Here is a 19,249-nt window from a genome sequence, read left to right as displayed (position 1 = left end):
CTAAAGAACAAAAGAAACAACAAATGATGATATTTGGTTTATTGCACATATTCATTATCAATAAATATTCACCAGGTTGCAGCTGAACACTGGAGGTCCTGATCTAGACCTGGGCCTCCAGGTCTCTGCAGGCCACTTTAACAGAAGCATTCAACATTCTGCATCCAGTGTCTCGAGTCCCACAGGCTGCATGCACCATGAGATGAACGATCAATATGATCAATATGATTGACAATATTTGAAGCTGTGAATGCAGGAATTGTTAGATAATCAATAATCTCAGGTTTATACTGAATAAACTCCTGAACGAGCTCCACATGAAACGAAGAGCTGCAGCTAAAGGAGGTAGACACATCTTCATACATCACATTGTTATTGTCTATCTTCATCTGGAGCCTTAACATGATTACCTCATCTTCAGTCTCCTCAGGGTCCTCGAGCCTGGCTGCTCAGGGTCCTAGAGCCTGGCCGCTCACGGTCCTAGAGCCTGGCTGCTCAGGGTCAGTTTGAGGTCTTTATTTACATTTGTACATGTAACCTCAGCGCTCTTTGATCTCTGAGGTCTTGCAGTGTGGTTTCCATGGCGACTCACTGCCAGGTGTGCAGCTGCAGGAAGTCGGGCAGCGCGGTGATCTGATCTGGGCCGGACCGGGCCAGACACCTGAGAGCTTGTAGGAGGAGGGGGGGCGGAGCCAAACCACACAGCCAGCTGAAAACGTCATTTCCCAGCAGGCTTTGCCAGAGATGCGACTGGTCCCGCAGGCGGCGCACGGCCGGCGGCTCGGGCAGGAAGAGCAGCAGGAGGTCCAGGCAGCGCTGCGCGCGGCGGCGGTCACTGCTGTCAGAGGCCACGAGGCGCTGCAGCGCGGCGTCCAGGCCACCGGGAGGCGCTCCGTGAACCAGCAGCAGCAGCAGACAGTCGGGCCGCGACAGCTCCACCGCCAGCTGCACCGCAGTCTTTTCGGCATCAGCCGCGTGCGAGCAGCTGCCGCGGCGATCCAAGAAGTCCTGCGGCGGACGCTCCTTCATGGCTGCTAGCATCAGGCCGAGGATCGGCACGCGGTCGTAGCGCACCGCGACGGCGAGGTGCGGCGTGGTGCTGCGGTGGCACAAGCCGCAGCGCCGCGGCCGCAGCGCACCCGCCAGGTGCTCGCTCAGCAGGAAGCGCGCGTAGCTCTGGTGGTCATGGACCAGCGCGTACAGCAGCGCTTCGGACGGCAGGAAGGCCCGAGGCCCGTCCTCCCAGCCGAAGACCTCCATGCGGCGCATGTCCTCCAGCAGCCACACGGGAAGCCGCTCCCGCACCGCGCAGTAGAAGGAGAACGCCGTCCGCTCGCACTCCCGCTGAGAGGGGGACGAGGACACCTGGCAGGGCAGCAGCCACGGCATGGCGACGCCCACCTGGTCTGAGGACACGACACACACACCCGGTCTGAGGACACGACACAAACCTGGTCTGAGGACACGACGCACACCCGGTCTGAGGACACGACGCACACCCGGTCTGAGGACACGACACACACCTGGTCTGAGGACACGACACACACCTGGTTTGAGGACACGACACACACCTGGTCTGAGGACACGACACACACCTGGTTTGAGGACACGACACACACCTGGTCTGAGGACACGACACACACCTGGTCTGAGGACACGACACACACCCGGTCTGAGGACACGACACACACCCGGTCTGAGGACACGACACACACCCGGTCTGAGGACACGACACACACCTGGTTTGAGGACACGACACACACCTGGTCTGAGGACACGACACACACCTGGTTTGAGGACACGACACACACCTGGTCTGAGGACACGACACACACCCGGTCTGAGGACACGACACACACCCGGTCTGAGGACACGACACACACCCGGTCTGAGGACACGACACACACCCGGTCTGAGGACACGACACACACCTGGTCTGAGGACACGACACACACCTGGTCTGAGGACACGACACACACCCGGTCTGAGGACACGACACACACCTGGTCTGAGGACACACACCTGGTCTGAGGACACGACACACACCTGGTCTGAGGACACGACACACACCTGGTCTGAGGACACGACACACACCTGGTCTGAGGACACACACCTGGTCTGAGGACACAACACACACCTGGTCTGAGGACACGACACACACCTGGTCTGAGGACACACACCTGGTCTGAGGACACGACACACACCTGGTCTGAGGACACGACACACACCCGGTCTGAGGACACGACACACACCCGGTTTGAGGACACGACACACACCCGGTCTGAGGACACGACACACACCTGGTTTGAGGACACGACACACACCTGGTCTGAGGACACGACACACACCCGGTCTGAGGACACGACACACACCTGGTCTGAGGACACACACCTGGTCTGAGGACACGACACACACACCTGGTCTGAGGACACAACACACACCTGGTCTGAGGACACACACCTGGTCTGAGGACACACACCTGGTCTGAGGACACACACCTGGTCTGAGGACACGACACACCCGGTCTGAGGACACGACACACACCTGGTCTGAGGAGTCCCTGAGGAGGTGTCCACTGGTCCTGGTTCTCCGTCTGTCTCTGTCAAACCTCAGCGTCCTCAGCTCCTTCTCACTTTTATAGCCCCCCTCCCTTCAGCTCATCTCCCCCTGGGATTTTTCTCCGGGGGCTGCTCCTCTTCCTCCTGCTCCTCCTCCCCCTCCTCCTGCCCCCCATCTCAGCTCTGTGTGGATGTTTTCGGGGGGATTGAGTGTCTCACATAGCGGCCTTCAGACGTCTGCAGCCCATTGGCTGATGGGACCGGTAAGCACCGGTAGAACCCGGTAAACACCAGTAGAGCCCGGTAAACACCAGTAGAACCCAGTAAACATCAGTAGAGCCCGGTAAGCACCGGTAGAACCCAGTAAACATCAGTAGAGCCCGGTAAACACCAGTAGAGCCCGGTAAACACCAGTAGAACCTGGTAAACACCAGTAGAGCCCGGTAAACACCAGTAGAACCTGGTAAACACCAGTAAAGCCCAGCTGTGGCTCAGTATCAGAAGGGCATGAAAGTACACAGTGTTGTTGTTGTTGTTGTCGTCCTGGAGAAGGAACAATAACAAAATGCATGTAGTCTTGAGGTTCTGGTCTATGAAGATACGTTGGAAACTTTATTATGATGTCAATATTAATCCTGATGAAAACACTTGATCCATGGATACAAGACGTAAACACAGGAGCTCTTCCTCATCTTTCTCATCATCAGAGACCAGACTAGAAACGTGACGAAGACGCCCCCTGCTGTCCACTGCCTGCAACTGCAAACATGTCTGATGATGTCCAACCAATCACGAAAGAGGATTCAATGAATGGATATTTAAAGGAAATACGACTCACTCTGCTCCTCCTCTGGACCTGGTTTCACCTGGACCTGATTTTATCTGGACCCTGATGCTGCTGACATTAACAGTAATATTATTAGTTCCATTGCTTATTTCTATTAGTATTACTATAGACCTAAACCAGGTCTAACTATAAACCAGGTCTAACTATAGACCAGGTCTAACTATAGACCTGAACCAGCTCTAACTATAGACCTGAAACAGGCCTATAGTTATAGTATAGAAAGAGCCACATCCAGCTTCACAGCAGGTTCTGAGGAGGCTGGTCCATTCTCATGGCCTGGTGGACGTGTGGAGAAGGATGCATCCGGACTGCCGACAGTACACATGGTCCCACGTTAGGGAGGGGAGGATCTCCTCAGCCAGGTTAGACCGTATGTATGTTTTTAAGCACCATTTTAATATTTTTAAAATGTGCAGCATTATTCCTGCTGTTTTAGTGATCATTCTTTGGTTTTATGTCATGTTTTTATAAGATAATTCTTTACCCAGGAGTGCAGGAGTGTTTTAACTTTCGATAGGAATTTTAGGGAGGTACTTTTTTATTTCTGGTCTGTTTTTGTTCTTGATATGCTGCTATAGGCTTATAGCTGCCGGGGGACGTTTTAGGATGCACTGAGCACCTATCTCCTCTTTTTTCTCTCCTTAAGGATGAATTTTCATCTCTCAATCACACGTTACTAACTCTGCTTTCTCCCCGGAGTCCTTTTGACTTCACGTCTCATGGGGTCATCGGACCCTATGAGACGGCATAGATCATATCTGCTGATGGATCATCGAGGTCTGGGTCGTGGAATTCCTGCTCCTGACTACGCCACTGTCCTGTTGAGACTCCGTCCACTGTTGAGACTCCGCCCACTCCTCCTCTCTACCGCCATCTGCCTGATGAATCGTGGAGGTCTCCATCGTGGAATATGCCTACTATGAACTATTCATACACTGTCATATTCATTGAATGTATTTAAACTCTAAATCTGTCCTTCTGTACACATTACATCTATTGCATCTGTCCATCCTGGAGAGGGATCCTCCTCTGTTGCTCTCCTGCAGGTTTCTTCCCTTTTTTTTCCCCCTGAAGGGTTATTTGGGAGTTTTTCCTGATCCGATGCGAGGTTTTGGGGCAGGGATGTCTATATGTACAGATTGTAAAGCACTCCGAGACAAATTTGTAATTTGTGAAATTGGGCTATACAAATAAACTGAATTGAAATTTAAATTGAATTTTTAGGCTGAGGAAAAGCGATTTTAGCAATTTTAGACAGTGGTGGGACCGTGGGCAAGATTGAGATTAGGCTCCTTCGTCAGCAGCATACTTTCAACTTCACTCAAGATATCACCAGATCTATGAAGGACCTGGAGACTGATTTAGTGGACCTAGAAAGTTTGAGTGAGTCCACAGGAGATCGAGGACATATTGAATTCCACAAAAGCAAAAAGATGGCTCTCGCCGACCTGTTTGAAGTTAAAGTACAGGGTGCACTGGTTAGGTCCCGATTTAAGACCATCGCGGAGATGGACACTCCCTCTAGCTTCTTCGGCCTGGAGAGGAAGAGTGGGCAGTGGCGGGTAATCCACTCACTGCTGACGGACGCAGGGCAGCCAGTTGTGGAACCAAGCCAGATCAGGAAGTGAGCGGTGAGGTTCTACTCCTCCCTGTATGCCAGTGAGTACAGGGAGGAGGAAGAGTTGATGGAGGGGCTCTGTGGGGAGCTACCTCATGTCTCCGAGGAGGCAAATGAGGAGCTCGATAAGCCCATAACCCCCCAGGAGCTGAAGGCCGCCCTGCAGGGAATGCAGGGCCGGCTTGCCCCCGGCATAGACGGCCTCCCTGCTGAATTTTACAAGGAATACTGGTATATATTCGCAGGTGATATCCTGGCTGTTTTTAATGAGAGTCTGGCCTCTGGTTCCATGCCGATGTCCTGCCGGAGGGCAGTACTGACCCTACTGCCAAAAAAAGGGAACCCGCAGGACATCGGTAACTGGCGCCCTGTGTCTCTGCTGTGTGTGGATTACAAGCTGGTGGAGCAGGTCATCCATTGGAACCAGACCTACTGTGTGCCCAGCAGGTCCATGGTGGACAACGTCCGCCTCATTCGTGACGTTTTGGAGGCCTCCAGCTCATTTGGTATTGACACTGGTCTGATTTCTGTGCCCTGTCCGGGATGCTCTTTGCACTCTCCCTCGAGCCCCTCCTCATCAAGGGGTTTTAATAAGAGCATGATTTTTATTCGGCGGCGTATGCCGATGACATTGTTGTTTTTATTAGGGACCAGAGGGATGCAGACCTTTTAAACAGAGTTCAGGATTTTAGCAAGGCATCGTCAGCGAGGGTGAACTAGAAGAATAGCGAAGCCCTCGCTGTCGGTGAGTGGCGTGGCGGCCTCCCAGTTCTTCCCCAGAACCTCGTATGGAAAAAGGGCGGTTTAAATACCTAGGTATATATCTCGGACAGCAAAGCATGGTCCAGAAGAACTGGGAGGGCGTCACAGAAAAGATCGAAGGGAAACTTTCTAAGTGGAAGTGGCTGCTCCCTCAGATGTCTTTTAAAGGTAGAGTACTGGTTTTAAACAATCTTATAGCATGCCAGCTGTGGCACCGCTTAACCTGCCTAGACCCTCCCTCAGGCTTTTTAGCCCACATAAAAAAAAAATGGTTGATTTTCTTTGGGAGGGTCTACACTGGGTGCCGCAAGGGGTACTGTTTCTAGCCAGAGAGGAGGGGGGACAGGGCCTTGTCCACCTGGCCAGCCGGACAGCCACTTTTAGATTATAATTTGTTAAAAAATACCTAACTTGTCCGGGGTTTTAGTGTGGCTAGATGTAGCCAGCTGCATCCTCAGATGTGCTGACAACCTGGGGCTGGATACTGCTGTTTTTAATAGACTCCAGCATTTTAAAGTTAAGTGGGCTGCCTCCGTTTTATCAGGGTGTTTTTAAGTCGTGGGCCCTTTTTAATCACAAAAGGTGTCCACAGTCGTTTTGCTTTTGGTGTGAACGCCTTTGGCGGAGGAGCTTTTTTATCCCCAACGTGAAGCCGAAAAGTGCTTACTGGCATTTTAACACGTCCCTATTAAGGTGCGTTCACACCAAAAGCGAAGCGTGTGACTGTGATAGACGCGATATTTTTCCGGGCGGCGCGTTTGGGGCGACGCGATGTGGGCGACGCGTTTACAGCGGCCTGTTTTCAGCGGCGCAATTTTCGCCCCTAGTTGAAATATTTCAACTTTGAGGCGGTAATCTCGCAACTCGGGCCAATCAGCTCTCGAGTTGCTCCACGCGTCATCGCTGTCCCGCCGTTGTTGAATCGGAACAAGACGGACAATAATGTTATGAACACAATAACAGCGTTTAGATGTTCCGCTCTCGTAGCGCTGGAAGCGGAAGTCTTTCAGACGTAACAGTAACTTCATCGGTGAAAGTGACAGCTGTGTGAGCCTATACGGGTGATGTCATGAACCCAAACACGAGGGCGTTAGTGTGTGGGATGTCCACAACAAATATAAAGCAGAACTAGTGGTTAGTTCTTCGTGATGGATGAAGGAGATGATACCAGTCTTTACGGAGACGAGACACGGAGATAAGCGCCGCCCCTCACGGAGCGTCTCGACACTTATGGCGTGAACACGTTGAATGGTCGAGCGAGTAAACTCACGCGTTTTGGGCGATGCGAAAAAGCGCATAGCTTTTGGTGTGAACGCACCTTAAGAAGACGCACATTTTAAAGTTTTTTTAGGTTTTTTTGGAATGGTTTTAGGAAAGAGAAACATGTTTGTAACTCTTTAAAACAGTGGTGGGGCCGTAGGAAGGTGGAGATAAAGCAGCTCTATCAACAGTCTACTCTCAATGTCACACAGGATATCACCAGGTCTATGAGAGATCTAGAGGCTGAGGTTGTGTCCACTGGAAATATAGATCATATTAAAGATCTCAAATCTAAGAAGTCTGCTCTTTCAGACCTGCTGGGCACTCAAGCCCAGGGGGCGCTGGTCAGGTCCCGCTTCATGGATGCAGCACTGATGGACGCACCATCCAAGTTCTTCTTTGGACTGGAGAAAAATAACTGGCAGAGCAGGGTCATCCACGCCATATGCTCCGAGTCGGGGCAGGAGATCAGGGATGCCAACGGCATCCGGAGGAGAGTGGTGAGTTTTTACTCTGAGCTCTACTCCGATGAGTACATTGATAATAATGAGTTTTTCCAGGATTTCTGTGGAGGCTTACCAAAGGTCCCGGAAGAGGTGAATGCCGGTCTGGAGGGACCTCTAGTGGCAGGTGAGCTGTACACAGCGCTGCAGGGCATAGAGGGAGGTAAGGCCCCAGGAATTTATGGGATCCCATGAAGAGCTCTATAAAGAAGTCTGGGGTGTGATGGGTAAGGATCTTTTACTGGTTTTTAAAGAGAGTTTTAAAGACATGAAGCTGCCGCTCAGTTGTAGGAGAGCAGTGATAACTTTGCTTCCGAAAAAAAGGAGACTTGCAGGAGATTAAGAACTGGCGTCCGGTGTCCCTGCTCTGCTCCGACTCCAAAATTCTGTCCAAGGCACTGGCCAACTGGCTGAGGGAGGTGGTGGGTCAGGTCATCCACAGGGATTAGACCTATTGTGTGCCTGGTAGGAGCATACTGGACAACGTGTCCTTAATTCGTGACTTTTTGGACATCTCTGATTCTTTGGGCATTAAAGCTGGTCTCATTTCGCTAGACCAGGAAAAGGCTTTGGACCGGAGGCTTTTGGCCTCGGCCCAGGTCACATAGCCATGATCAAGGTGTTGTATTTATTTAGGACATTGAGAGTATGCTGAAGATCAATGGGGGTCTACTCTTAGCACCCCTTGTGGAGTGCGTAGTGGGGTGAGACGGGGCTGCTCTCTCTCAAGGATGCTGTACGCTCTGGCTATTGAACCTTCATTGTGCAAAGCCAGAGCGAAGATTGAAGGGCAGGTTTTAAGGGGTTTTAACAAAAGTGTCATTTTTATCAACTTACGCTGACGACATTGTCATCTTTGTTAAAAGCCAGGAAGAAGTCAGCGCCTTGACTTCTATTGTTGAAGATTTTGGTGCCCTGTCTGTCGCAAAAGTGAACTGGGCAAAGAGTGAAGCCCTGGCAGTGGGGAACTGGTAGGAGGGTCTGCCGAGCCTACCAGGGGGGTTAGTCTGGAAAGAAGACGGGTTGAAGTATCTTGGTGTGTATGTGGAGAATGAATGTGTTGAAAAGAAAAACTGGGAGGGAGTTGTGGAGAAAATGTAGGGGAGGCTGGTTAAGTGGAAGTGGCTGAACCACAGCTGTCATATCGAGGCCGGACGCTGGTCATAAACAACCTGGGGGCCTCAGCACCGTGGCACAAGGTGGCCTGCATGCCGCCCCCTAAAGGCCTCATACAGAAGCTCCAGGCCATCCTCACACTTTTTCTGGGACAGGCTGCATTGGGTCCCTCAGCGTGCACTCTTTTTACCAAAAGAAGAGGGGGGGGGGCAGGGGCTGGTGCACATTGACAGCAGGATGACCATGTTCAGGCTCCAGTTCTTACAGAGTTACCTCACAGGGCCAACAGATGTGATGTGGAGAGAGCTGACAGACTGTATTCTGAGGCAGGCAGCTGACCTGGCACTTTTTTTAAATGGATTTTAACCTTTTTAAACTGTGTGGGCTATCTCCCTTTTACCAGTCACTTTTTAAGGCATGGACTTGTTTTGAGTGGAAGAGACCAGGACCCGCGTGCTCCCTACACTGGCCGCTTCAAGAACCGCTGGTGTACGGGGCCAGGCTGGACATTTAGGACTGCTCAACACCAGGTCTGACCAGCAGGCTGTGCTCCGCCAGAGTCACGACCCAAAGGAGACTGGTGGAGGTGGCCGGCCCTGGGCTGGGGGATTCTTCTGCGGTGGCTTCTCGACTTGGGCTGACATCCATCCGACAGATCTCGAGGTTCCTGAGGACCTGGGCGGAGAGGCTGACGGGACGAGGTGGGGATGCTGCAGGAGTACGGCAGGGGAGAGGAGGCTACCGACGCGACAGATCCCTTTCCGGATCTCGGATGTGTTCCGAGGCTGAGCGAGGTCTCGGGACCACTGTTCAGAGAAGCTGATCGCAAGATATTGGACTTCAACATGCTAAAAGGGAAAATTATATATGCAGCATGTGTGAAGGTGAGTTTGACCAGAGAGCTGACACGGTGTGGAGGCAGAAGCTGAGCGGGGGCGTCGAGGTGAACCCGTGTTGGAGGGTTCTGTACAAACCCCCCATAAAGAAGAGAACTGGGGATCTAGGCTACAGTGGAGAATCCTACACGGGGCCATTGCTGTGAAGAGGTAGAAACCGTGTTCCACTGTTTTTATTTCTGTGAGAGGCTCTGTAACCTTTTTAATACACTGCAAGATGTCTTTAAAGGGTTTGGGGAGACCTGGTCCAGGACCACGTTCATCTTCGGAGCCAACTATGGGAAGGTGAAGGCCTCCAAGTGGAAGCCGCTGAACCACCTGGTTGGAGAAGCTAAACTGGCGGTGTATACAAGCAGGAAGAACAAGGTGGAGGGCAGAGCAGGGCAGGAGGCCCCATCTTCACCTCCCGCGTCAGTCAGCATTTGGGTCGATTTTAAGCTTTTTTAGCAGCACGAACAACACGCAAGGTTTCTGCAAAAAGTGGTGCTACGACAAAGTGTGGCTGAAGGCGAACTCGTGTTGAAGCTCCTTTTGATGCAAAGTGAGGAGCAACTGTTTATTTTTGTTGTTTTAATGCAATGATTATGGTTTCCTGTTCATTCATGTTGCAACGAGTAAAATAAATGTATTCTAAAAATCAAAAAAAATCTCTGTCTCTGTCTCTCTGCCTGCCTCTCTGTCTCTCTCTATCTCTTTCTCTCGCGCGCACACACACACGCACGCACGCGCGCACACGCACACACGCGTGATCGATCCCTCCAGTCTTCCTGGTCTCTGATAGTCCTCCAGCGGTTCTCTTCGACCCTGCAGGTCGTGGTGGTGTCAGTGAGTCGGCGTGCCGGTCTGGTTCTGGTTCTGGTTCCTTCTGGTTCCGGCTGCTGGTTCCCGAACTTTTCGGAGTGGAGCTTCGTGTCGGGTGAACTGGTCGCGTCTTTGGCCACCTGGCTCCGTGGGTCCGGATCCGTTCCGCCTCAGGTCTGTTTCACACCGAAACCCCGAACCCGAAGCTGCTCGAGACGAAGTGGTCCGGTCCGGTTCTGTTAGCAGCTAAGCTACCAGGTAGCTGTTAGTCTGAGTTAGCAGCTAGCAGCTAGCAGCTAGCCCGACCGCCTCGGTCCTCCTCATGCCGGCGATGCTGGAGAGAAACCCGGAGGCTCCAGGGAAGAGGAAAGGCAGAGGCCCGACGGGGAGCGGCGGGCCCCTGGCCGCAGTACACCACGGCGGGAAGAGCCTGTCCGGGAATGGAACCAGCACCAACAGCTGCTGGGAAGAAGGGAGCTCCGGGTCCAGCAGCGACGAGGAGCATGGTGGGTAGCCTCGAACACGGTCCCACAGCGCATACTACAGCGGACTCTGGGGCTCTGTGTACTGATACTGAGTTATGCTGTGTGTGTGTGTGCAGGGGGAGGAGGGATGCGGGTCGGACTGCAGTACCAGGCCGTGGTTCCGGACTTTGACCCGGGTAAGAGACATCGCGCGGATCGGCACTAAGAGTGGTAGCCTCGAACAACACGAGCACTGAAGTGCCTGATCCTGCTGAGCAGTCATGTAAACTGGTTCAGGTCCTCTCGAACTGGTTCAGGTCCTCTCGAACCGGTTCAGGTCCTCTCGAACCGATTCAGGTCCTCTCAAACTGGTTCAGGTCCTCTCGAACTGGTCCTACTGGTTCTGACTGTATTGGGTCCCAGTGGGTCTGGTTGTAAACTGGAGACATCCACAGCTCTAGACCAGAACAGCTTCCACTGATTCTGTCATATTTGTTTTCCAGCTTCTGATTCTGGGTCGGACGGATCTTTAATAATAATAATAATAGTCTGGCTGCGCGGTTGTTTAGCTCCCTTTATGATAAATAAGAAAACATTTCCGTAGAAACAATAATATTAAAGTTCTGATGAGTTGGTTGTAAATATGTTTATGTCTGTAAATATTGACCAACATGTGGTCATGTTGGTCAAAGCAGGTGACCCCAGAAGAGAGTCCAGAATGGACAATGTACTGCGGTCCCTGAATGCACCATCACTGACTCTGAGCCCAGTGTTCCCTCATTAAGGGGTTAGCTCATCGTGAAACACGGCAACATGGAATGGACCGACCAATGATAAGACATTCACTAAAAAGGTTTTTCAGAAGTGAAATATTGAGTTATTGTTAACAACAAAGGAGTGTGTCTTTGTGTTGGAGGTCCCTAAAGTGGTCACGGGTCGTTTTAGGAGCGTTGGCATCAGAGGGGATGCTAAGAACATGGAGGCCTCTATGTTTAATAATAGAATAGTTATAACTGTGGTCATAACTGTTCATAACTGTGTGTCATCAGAAGTGTCCCAGGCGGCTCAGCTCAGAGAGAACCTCGGCATGCTGGTCTGGATCCCGAGCAGCTTCCTGAACCAGACTCAGTGTAAGAGCATCTCACATAAGCATGGTGGCGCTGTTTACCCTGTCTTTACAGTGTGTTTACCCTGTTTACAGTGTGTTTACAGTGTGTTTACCCTGTTTAAAGTGTGTTTACCCTGTCTTTACAGTGTGTTTACCCTGTCTTTACAGTGTGTTTACCCTGTTTACAGTGTGTTTACCCTGTTTACAGTGTGTTTACAGTGTGTTTACCCTGTTTAACAGTGTGTTTGCACTATGTTTACAGTGCGTTTACACTGCGTTTAGAGTGTCTTTACACTGTGTTTACACTGTTTACAATGTCTTACAGTGTGTTTTACACTGTGTTCACAATGCGTTTACACTGTTTACAGTGCGTTTCCACTGTTTCCACTGTGTGTTTACAATGTCTTTACACTGTGTTTACAGTGTGTCTTACACTGTGTTTACACTCTGTTTAACAGTGTGTTTACTGTGTGTTTACTATATGTTTACAGTGTGTTTTACAGTGTGTTTACAGTGTGTTTACATTGTGTCTTAGTGTGTGTTTACACTGTGTTTACACTGTCTTACACTGTGTTTACACTTTAATGACACTATGTTTACAGTGTATTTTACAGTGTATTATCTGTTGTAGTGGACGAGTACATTGCCATCGCCAAAGAGAAACACGGATACAACATGGAGCAGGTGAGAGTTTAACTCATGTTACTGTAGAGGTATAAGTACATATGTATAGATATATAAGTACACATGTATAGAGGTATAGTACTACATCTATAGAGGTATAAGTACACATGTCTACATGTATAAGTACACATGTATAAATGTATAAGTACACATCTATAGAGGTATAGTACTACATGTATACAGGTATAAGTACACATGTATACAGGTATAAGTAGACATGTATAGAGGTATAAGTACACATGTATACAGATATAAGTACACATTTATAGAGGTATAGTACTCCATGTATAGAGGTATAAGTACACATGTATAGATGTACACTACTACATGTATACATGTATAAGTACACATGTATACATATATAAGTACACACTCCCCCCCAGGCTCTCGGGATGCTCTTCTGGCACAAACACAACGTGGAGAAGTCTCTGGCCGACCTGCCCAACTTCACCCCGTTCCCTGACGAGTGGACGGTGGAGGACCGAGTCCTGTTTGAGCAGGCCTTCAGCTTCCACGGCAAGAGCTTCCACCGCATCCAGCAGATGGTAAGCAGTCAGCAGTCAACCAGTCAGCCAGTGGACTAACCTCTTTCTCTCTGTTTCTCTGTCTCTCTCTCCCTCTCTCTCTCTCTCTGTCTCTGTGTCTCTCTCTATATATGTCTCTCTGTCTCTGTCGCTCTGTCTCTCTCCCTCTCCCTCTCTCTGTCTCTGTGTCTCTCTCTATATATGTCTCTCTGTCTCTGTCGCTCTGTCTCTCTCCCTCTCTCTGTCTCTGTCTCTCTGTCTCTGTGTCTCTCTGTAGCTACCTGACAAGTCTATGGCCAGTCTCGTTCGATTTTATTACTCGTGGAAGAAAAGTCGCAGTAAAACGAGTTTGATGGACCGACAGACACGCAAACACAAGAGAGAGAGAGACGACAGGTGAGCGGCAACACAACAGGTACACAACAGTAACACAGCAGGTACACAACAGGTAACACAACAGGTAACACAACAGGTACACAACAGGTAACACAACAATAACACAACAGGTACACAACAGGTACCACAACAGGTACATAACAGGTAAAACACAACAGGTAACACAACAGGTAACACAACAGTAACACAACAGGTAATACACAACAGGTACCACAACAGTAACACAACAGTAACACAACAGTAACACAACAGTAACTCCCCTCAGTGAGGACGAAGTCGTGGACAGGAACTTGGCTCTTCCCAGTGACTCCGAGCTCGACCCAAATAAAGACGACAAGAAGGAGGTAAACAACCGTTTCCTGTTTACAGACGTGTTTATTGTTTACAGGCTGTTGACTGTTAATGGGCAGTTTTTTGTTTACAAACTGTTTACAGCATACCTGCAAACTTGTCACCTTTCGGCGAGATTCCCCGTTTTAAAATCAAAATAGGTCGTCCACGTGAATCGTGTGGATCCGAAGAGTTTTTGTTTTTTGGGGGTAGAGAGGGGGGGGGGGTCAACTGGCCGGCTGGCGTTGAGATTGCAGTGAAACGCAGAGAAAATGTGAAGTGGTTCTCTTCACAATAAAACATATTTGATGGGACGTGTGAGTCTTGGCCAATCAGCGTGAAGATGTCGACAGCGTGTGGGGGGGTTAGCGTTAGCTTGAATGTTAGCCTGCTACATCTACTGCTGTCTGTTGCACTGACACAGACATGAAGGAAAGCCCACTGACATACAGGCATGAGGGAAAGCCCACTGACATACAGGCATGAGGGAAAGCCCACTGACATACAGACATGAGGGAAAGCCCACTGACATACAGACATGAAGGAAAGCCCACTGACATACAGGCATGAAGGAAAGCCCACTGACATACAGACATGAGGGAAAGCCCACTGACATACAGGCATGAGGGAAAGCTCACTGACACACAGACATGAAGGAAAGCCCACTGACACACAGACATGAAGGAAAGCCCACTGACACACAGACATGAGGGAAAGCCCACTGACATACAAACATGAAGGAAAGCCCACTGACATACAGACATGAGGGAAAGCCCACTGACATACAGGCATGAGGGAAAGCTCACTGACACACAGACATGAAGGAAAGCCCACTGACACACAGACATGAAGGAAAGCCCACTGACATACAGGCATGAAGGAAAGCCCACTGACACACAGACATGAAGGAAAGCCCACTGACACACAGACATGAAGGAAAGCCCACTGACATACAGACATGAAGGAAAGCCCACTGACACACAGACATGAAGGAAAGCCCACTGACACACAGACATGAAGGAAAGCCCACTGACACACAGACATGAAGGAAAGCCCACTGACATACAGACATGAAGGAAAGCCCACTGACACACAGACATGAAGGAAAGCCCACAGACATGAAGGAAAGCCCACTGACATACAGACATGAAGGAAAGCCCACTGACATACAGGCATGAAGGAAAGCCCACTGACATACAGACATGAAGGAAAGCCCACTGACACACAGACATGAAGGAAAGCCCACTGACACACAGACATGAAGGAAAGCCCACTGACACACAGACATGAAGGAAAGCCCACTGACACACAGACATGAAGGAAAGCTCACTGACATACAGGCATGAAGGAAAGCCCACTGACACACAGACATGAAGGAAAGCCCACTGACACACAGTAAAGGCCTCATGGTGTATAATCAATGCTGTGATGGACATGTAGTTTTATTCATATCTGGCTGTGTTGTTACTCATATTGTGGATCATTTTATAAAGTGTTAAAGACATGGGCAGCAGTTTTATTTATTACTATTATAGATAAATATACCTCATCGTATTTATGGTATTATAATATTTATGGTTTAAAAAAGGCTGTTTATTGTTTACAGGCTGTCTATTATTTACAGGCTGTTTACTGTTTACAGGCTGTTTACTGTTTACAGGCGGTCTATTGTTTACAAACCTTTTGACTGATTGTTGTTTACAGGCTGTTTACATCATACTTGTTTTAAATGAAAGCCTGGTTTTGTTTCAGCTGAGTTCTGGATCAGAGAGGTCAGAGGTCAAACCAGCTCCTGGGCCCAAGGTAACAACACCTGCATACAACCTGTCTCTCTCTCTGTGTACCTGTCTCTCTCTCTGTGTACCTGTCTCTCTCTGTCAGGAAGTAGTAACCTGTCTGTCTCTCTCTGTCAGGAAGTAGTAACCTGTCTGTCTCTCTGTGTACCTGCAGACAGGTAGCAAGGCGTCCCAGCGGTTGAAGAAGCGACCTCCTAAAGGAATGTTCCTGAACCAGCAGGACGTCGTGTCTCTCTCGTCTTCGTCGGCTCAGGGACTCATCCGACAGCTGGACTGTCAACTGGTCTCCATAAAGAGACAGGTACCTGTCTACCTGTCTACCTGTCTACCTGTCTCTCCTCACTAATCAATGCAATCAACTTAATACTAAATAGGCGGAAATGTAACATGGACAAAAGAAACAAAAGTACAGTTGGTGAGTTATTGTTCCCTCTCTCACCTGTGTCTCTCTCACCTGTGTCTCTCACCTGTCTCTCTCTCACCTGTCTCTCTCTCACCTGTCTCTCTCACCTGTCTCACCTGTCTCTCTCACCGGTCTCTGTCTCTCTCTCACCTGTCTCTCTCTCTCACCTATCGCTCTCTCTCTGTTTTTCAGATCCAGACCATAAAACAGTCAAACGGTTCCCTTAAGGAGAAAATCAGCTCAGGAGTTGATGAGTACAAACAGCCTGAGGTAACCATGGCAATGCAGCAACAAAACCAGCAATGTAGCAAGACACAGCAACACAACCGGCAATGCAGCAACACACAGCAACACACTCGGCAATGTAGCAACACACAGCAACACAACCTGCAATGCAGCAACACACAGCAACACAACTGGCAATGTAGCAACACAACCGGCAATGCAGCAACACACAGCAACACAACTGGCAATGTAGCAACACAACCGGCAATGCAGCAACACACAGCAACACAACCGGCAATGTAGCAACACAACCGGCAATGCAGCAACACAACCGGCAATATAGCAACACACAGCAACACAACCAGCAATGTAGCAACACACAGCAATACAACAGCAATGCAGCAACACAATCAGCAATGTAGCAACACAACCGGCAATGCAGCAACACACAGCAACACAACCGGCAATGTAGCAACACACAGCAACACAACCAGCAATGTAGGAACACACAGCAATACAACAGCAATGCAGCAACACAATCAGCAATGTAGCAACACACAGCAAACAACCAGCAATTTAGCAACACAGCAATAAATCCAGCAATGTAGCAACACATCAATAAAACCAGCAATGCAGCAACGCACAGCAACACAACAGCAATGTAGCAACACAACCAGCAATGCAGCAACACAATCAGAAATGGTTGTTGTTTTTCAGGTGACTCAGAAGTTTAACACTCGTTGGACCACAGAGGAGCAACTGCTGGCTGTACAAGGTACTGCGTGAACTACCTGTAACCAGGTGAACTGAGACACCTGAATTAATTAAACCTCTCAGCCAGTGATTGGTTTGTGACTCTCTCCCTTTCGTCCAATGACACGCAGCCATCAGGAAGTATGGGCGGGACTTTCAGGCCATCTCCGATGTGATTGGTAACAAGTCGGTGGTTCAGGTGAAGAACTTCTTGGTGAACTACAGACGGAGGTTCAACCTGGACGAGGTTCTTCAGGAGTGGGAGGCTGAGCACGGGATGGAGGCGGGAGACGGGGGCGGAGCAGAGGACGACAAGATGGAGGACAAGATGGAGGAGTGTCCTGCTGAGGAGGAGGAGTTCACAGCCATGGAAACCAAAGAGGTGTTACTCCCATGATCTTCTCTGCTCCTAGAGTGAAGCTGAGAACACGTTCTTTTAGCTGTGTGAGGCCAGTACACAAAGAGGTCCACTAGGGGGCGCTGCTGCTCACTTATTACAGTTTGATGAACATATTCTAACTTTAACCATCGAGCTTGAACTCTACTGTCACCCTACTATCACTCTACTGTCACTCAACTGTCACTCTACTGTGACAATAGAGTGACAGTCTGTCACTCTATTGTCACTCTAATATCACTATAATGTTACTACTATCACTCTACTGTCACTATACTATCACTACTGTCACTCTTCTATCACTATCACTCTACTATACCCCTACGATCACTCTACTGTCACTCCACTGTCAGTCTACTATACCTCTACTGTCACTATACCATAACTCTACTACTGTCACTCTAGTATAGCTCTACTGTCACTATACTGTCACTATAACTATACTGTCACTCTTCTCTCACTCTATTATAACTCTACTGTCACTCTATTATAACTACTGTCACTATTCTCTCACTCTACCAAATCTCTTCTCACTCTTCTCTATACTCTCACTCTTCTCTCCTCTACTCTCACTCCACTCTACTATCTCTCTTATCTCACTCCACTCTACGCTCACTCTTCTCTCACTCTTCACTCTTCTCTACTCTACTCTCTCTCTCTTTTCTCACTACTCTCACTCTTTTCTACTCTCACTCTACCCTCTCTCTTCTCTCACTCCACTCTACTCTCACTCTACTATCTCTCTTCTCTCACTATTCTCTCACTCCACTCTACTCTCTCTTCTCTCACTCCACTCTACTATCTCTCTTCTCTCTCTCTTCACTCTACTATCTCTCTTCTCTCACTCTACTCTCACTCTTATCTTACTCCTCTCACTCCACTCTACTCTCTTTCTTCCCTCACTCCACTCTACTCTCACTCTACTCTCTATACTCTCACTCCACTCTATTATTTCTCTTCTCTCACTCTACTTTCTCTCTTCTCACTCTACTCTCACTCTTCTCTCACTCCACTCTACTCTCTCTATACTCTCACTCCACTCTACTATCTCTCTTCTCTCACTCTTTTCTCACTCCACTGTACTCTCACTCTACTCTCTCTCTTCTCTCACTCCACTCTACTCTCACTCTACTCTCTATACTCTCACTCCACTCTACTATCTCTTCTCTCTCTCTACTCTCACTCTACTCTCTCTCCTCTCACTCTACTCTCTCTCTTCTCTCACTCTACTCTCACTCCACTCTCACTCCCCTCTTCTCTAACCCTCCTGTGTCTACTCTCTGCAGGACTCGTCCTCTCCATTGGACTCCCAGAAGCCTCTTCCGTCTTGACTCCTCTGGTTCAAAGACGTCTTCATGACTTTATTATGCGACTGCGTTGGACTTTTATTGGTCAGGTGTGAGCGTTGTGTCATGAACGTGTCGTCACTGCCATTCAGAATTCAAAGTGGGTGGGGCCTGTTTATGTTTTGTTTTTGGGGGTGGGGCTTCGCTCTGTTGGATGATGTCACTCAGGTCGGAGGCTTTGACAAACACTTCATTAATAAACAAATCTGTTTCTTCTGTTGTCTTTTAGCTCAATGCTGTTTCTGAACAAACAATATACTGATATCATTGATGTATATTATCTCTATATTATTTTAGCTATATATAATTATCTATATTATTTATACAGTAGCTTTCCAAAGAAAGAGAAGACAGGGTGGACTGGGATATGTTTCTTCATATAATGAATATATATATGTATATATATTTAATTATTTTTATATATCAATTTATATATATATATAAATCAATTTAATATATATA

The 19,249-nt window shown here is 48.9% G+C and overlaps 2 protein-coding genes across 3 annotated transcripts; one reads left to right on the top strand and one right to left on the bottom strand.

Annotated features, from left to right (window-relative positions):
• Positions 1-22: 22 nt before the first annotated feature.
• ankrd9 (ankyrin repeat domain 9) lies at positions 23-2,873 on the bottom strand. 2 transcript variants are annotated; one of them, XM_056426872.1, is made up of 2 exons: positions 2,545-2,873; positions 23-1,406 (listed from the first exon to the last, which is right to left on the bottom strand). In XM_056426872.1, exon 2 carries the CDS (start codon positions 1,387-1,389, stop codon positions 589-591), a length of 801 nt encoding a protein of 266 aa, XP_056282847.1. In that variant the 5' UTR covers positions 1,390-1,406; positions 2,545-2,873; the 3' UTR covers positions 23-588. The 2 variants fall into 2 exon arrangements, with proteins under 2 accessions (XP_056282847.1, XP_056282848.1); XM_056426873.1 differs by lacking the exon at positions 2,545-2,873 and adding an exon at positions 1,498-1,523 and having other exon boundaries at positions 23-1,451.
• Positions 2,874-8,977: 6,104 nt separating this feature from the next.
• On the top strand, positions 8,978-19,003 carry rcor1 (REST corepressor 1). Its single transcript, XM_056426302.1, has 13 exons — positions 8,978-10,867; positions 10,963-11,022; positions 11,875-11,955; positions 12,565-12,617; positions 13,001-13,162; positions 13,419-13,537; positions 13,803-13,881; positions 15,620-15,670; positions 15,818-15,964; positions 16,259-16,336; positions 17,009-17,066; positions 17,176-17,426; positions 18,728-19,003. Exons 1-13 carry the CDS (start codon positions 10,684-10,686, stop codon positions 18,770-18,772), a joined length of 1,368 nt encoding a protein of 455 aa, XP_056282277.1. The 5' UTR covers positions 8,978-10,683; the 3' UTR covers positions 18,773-19,003.
• Positions 19,004-19,249: the final 246 nt, after the last annotated feature.

The sequence above is a fragment of the Pseudoliparis swirei genome, chromosome 11, assembly GCF_029220125.1.
Source record: "Pseudoliparis swirei isolate HS2019 ecotype Mariana Trench chromosome 11, NWPU_hadal_v1, whole genome shotgun sequence".
In the NCBI taxonomy this organism is placed as follows: Eukaryota; Metazoa; Chordata; class Actinopteri; order Perciformes; family Liparidae; genus Pseudoliparis; species Pseudoliparis swirei.
The sequence above is the reverse complement of the archived record's forward strand: the minus strand, read 5'-3'. Positions and strand labels throughout refer to the sequence as shown.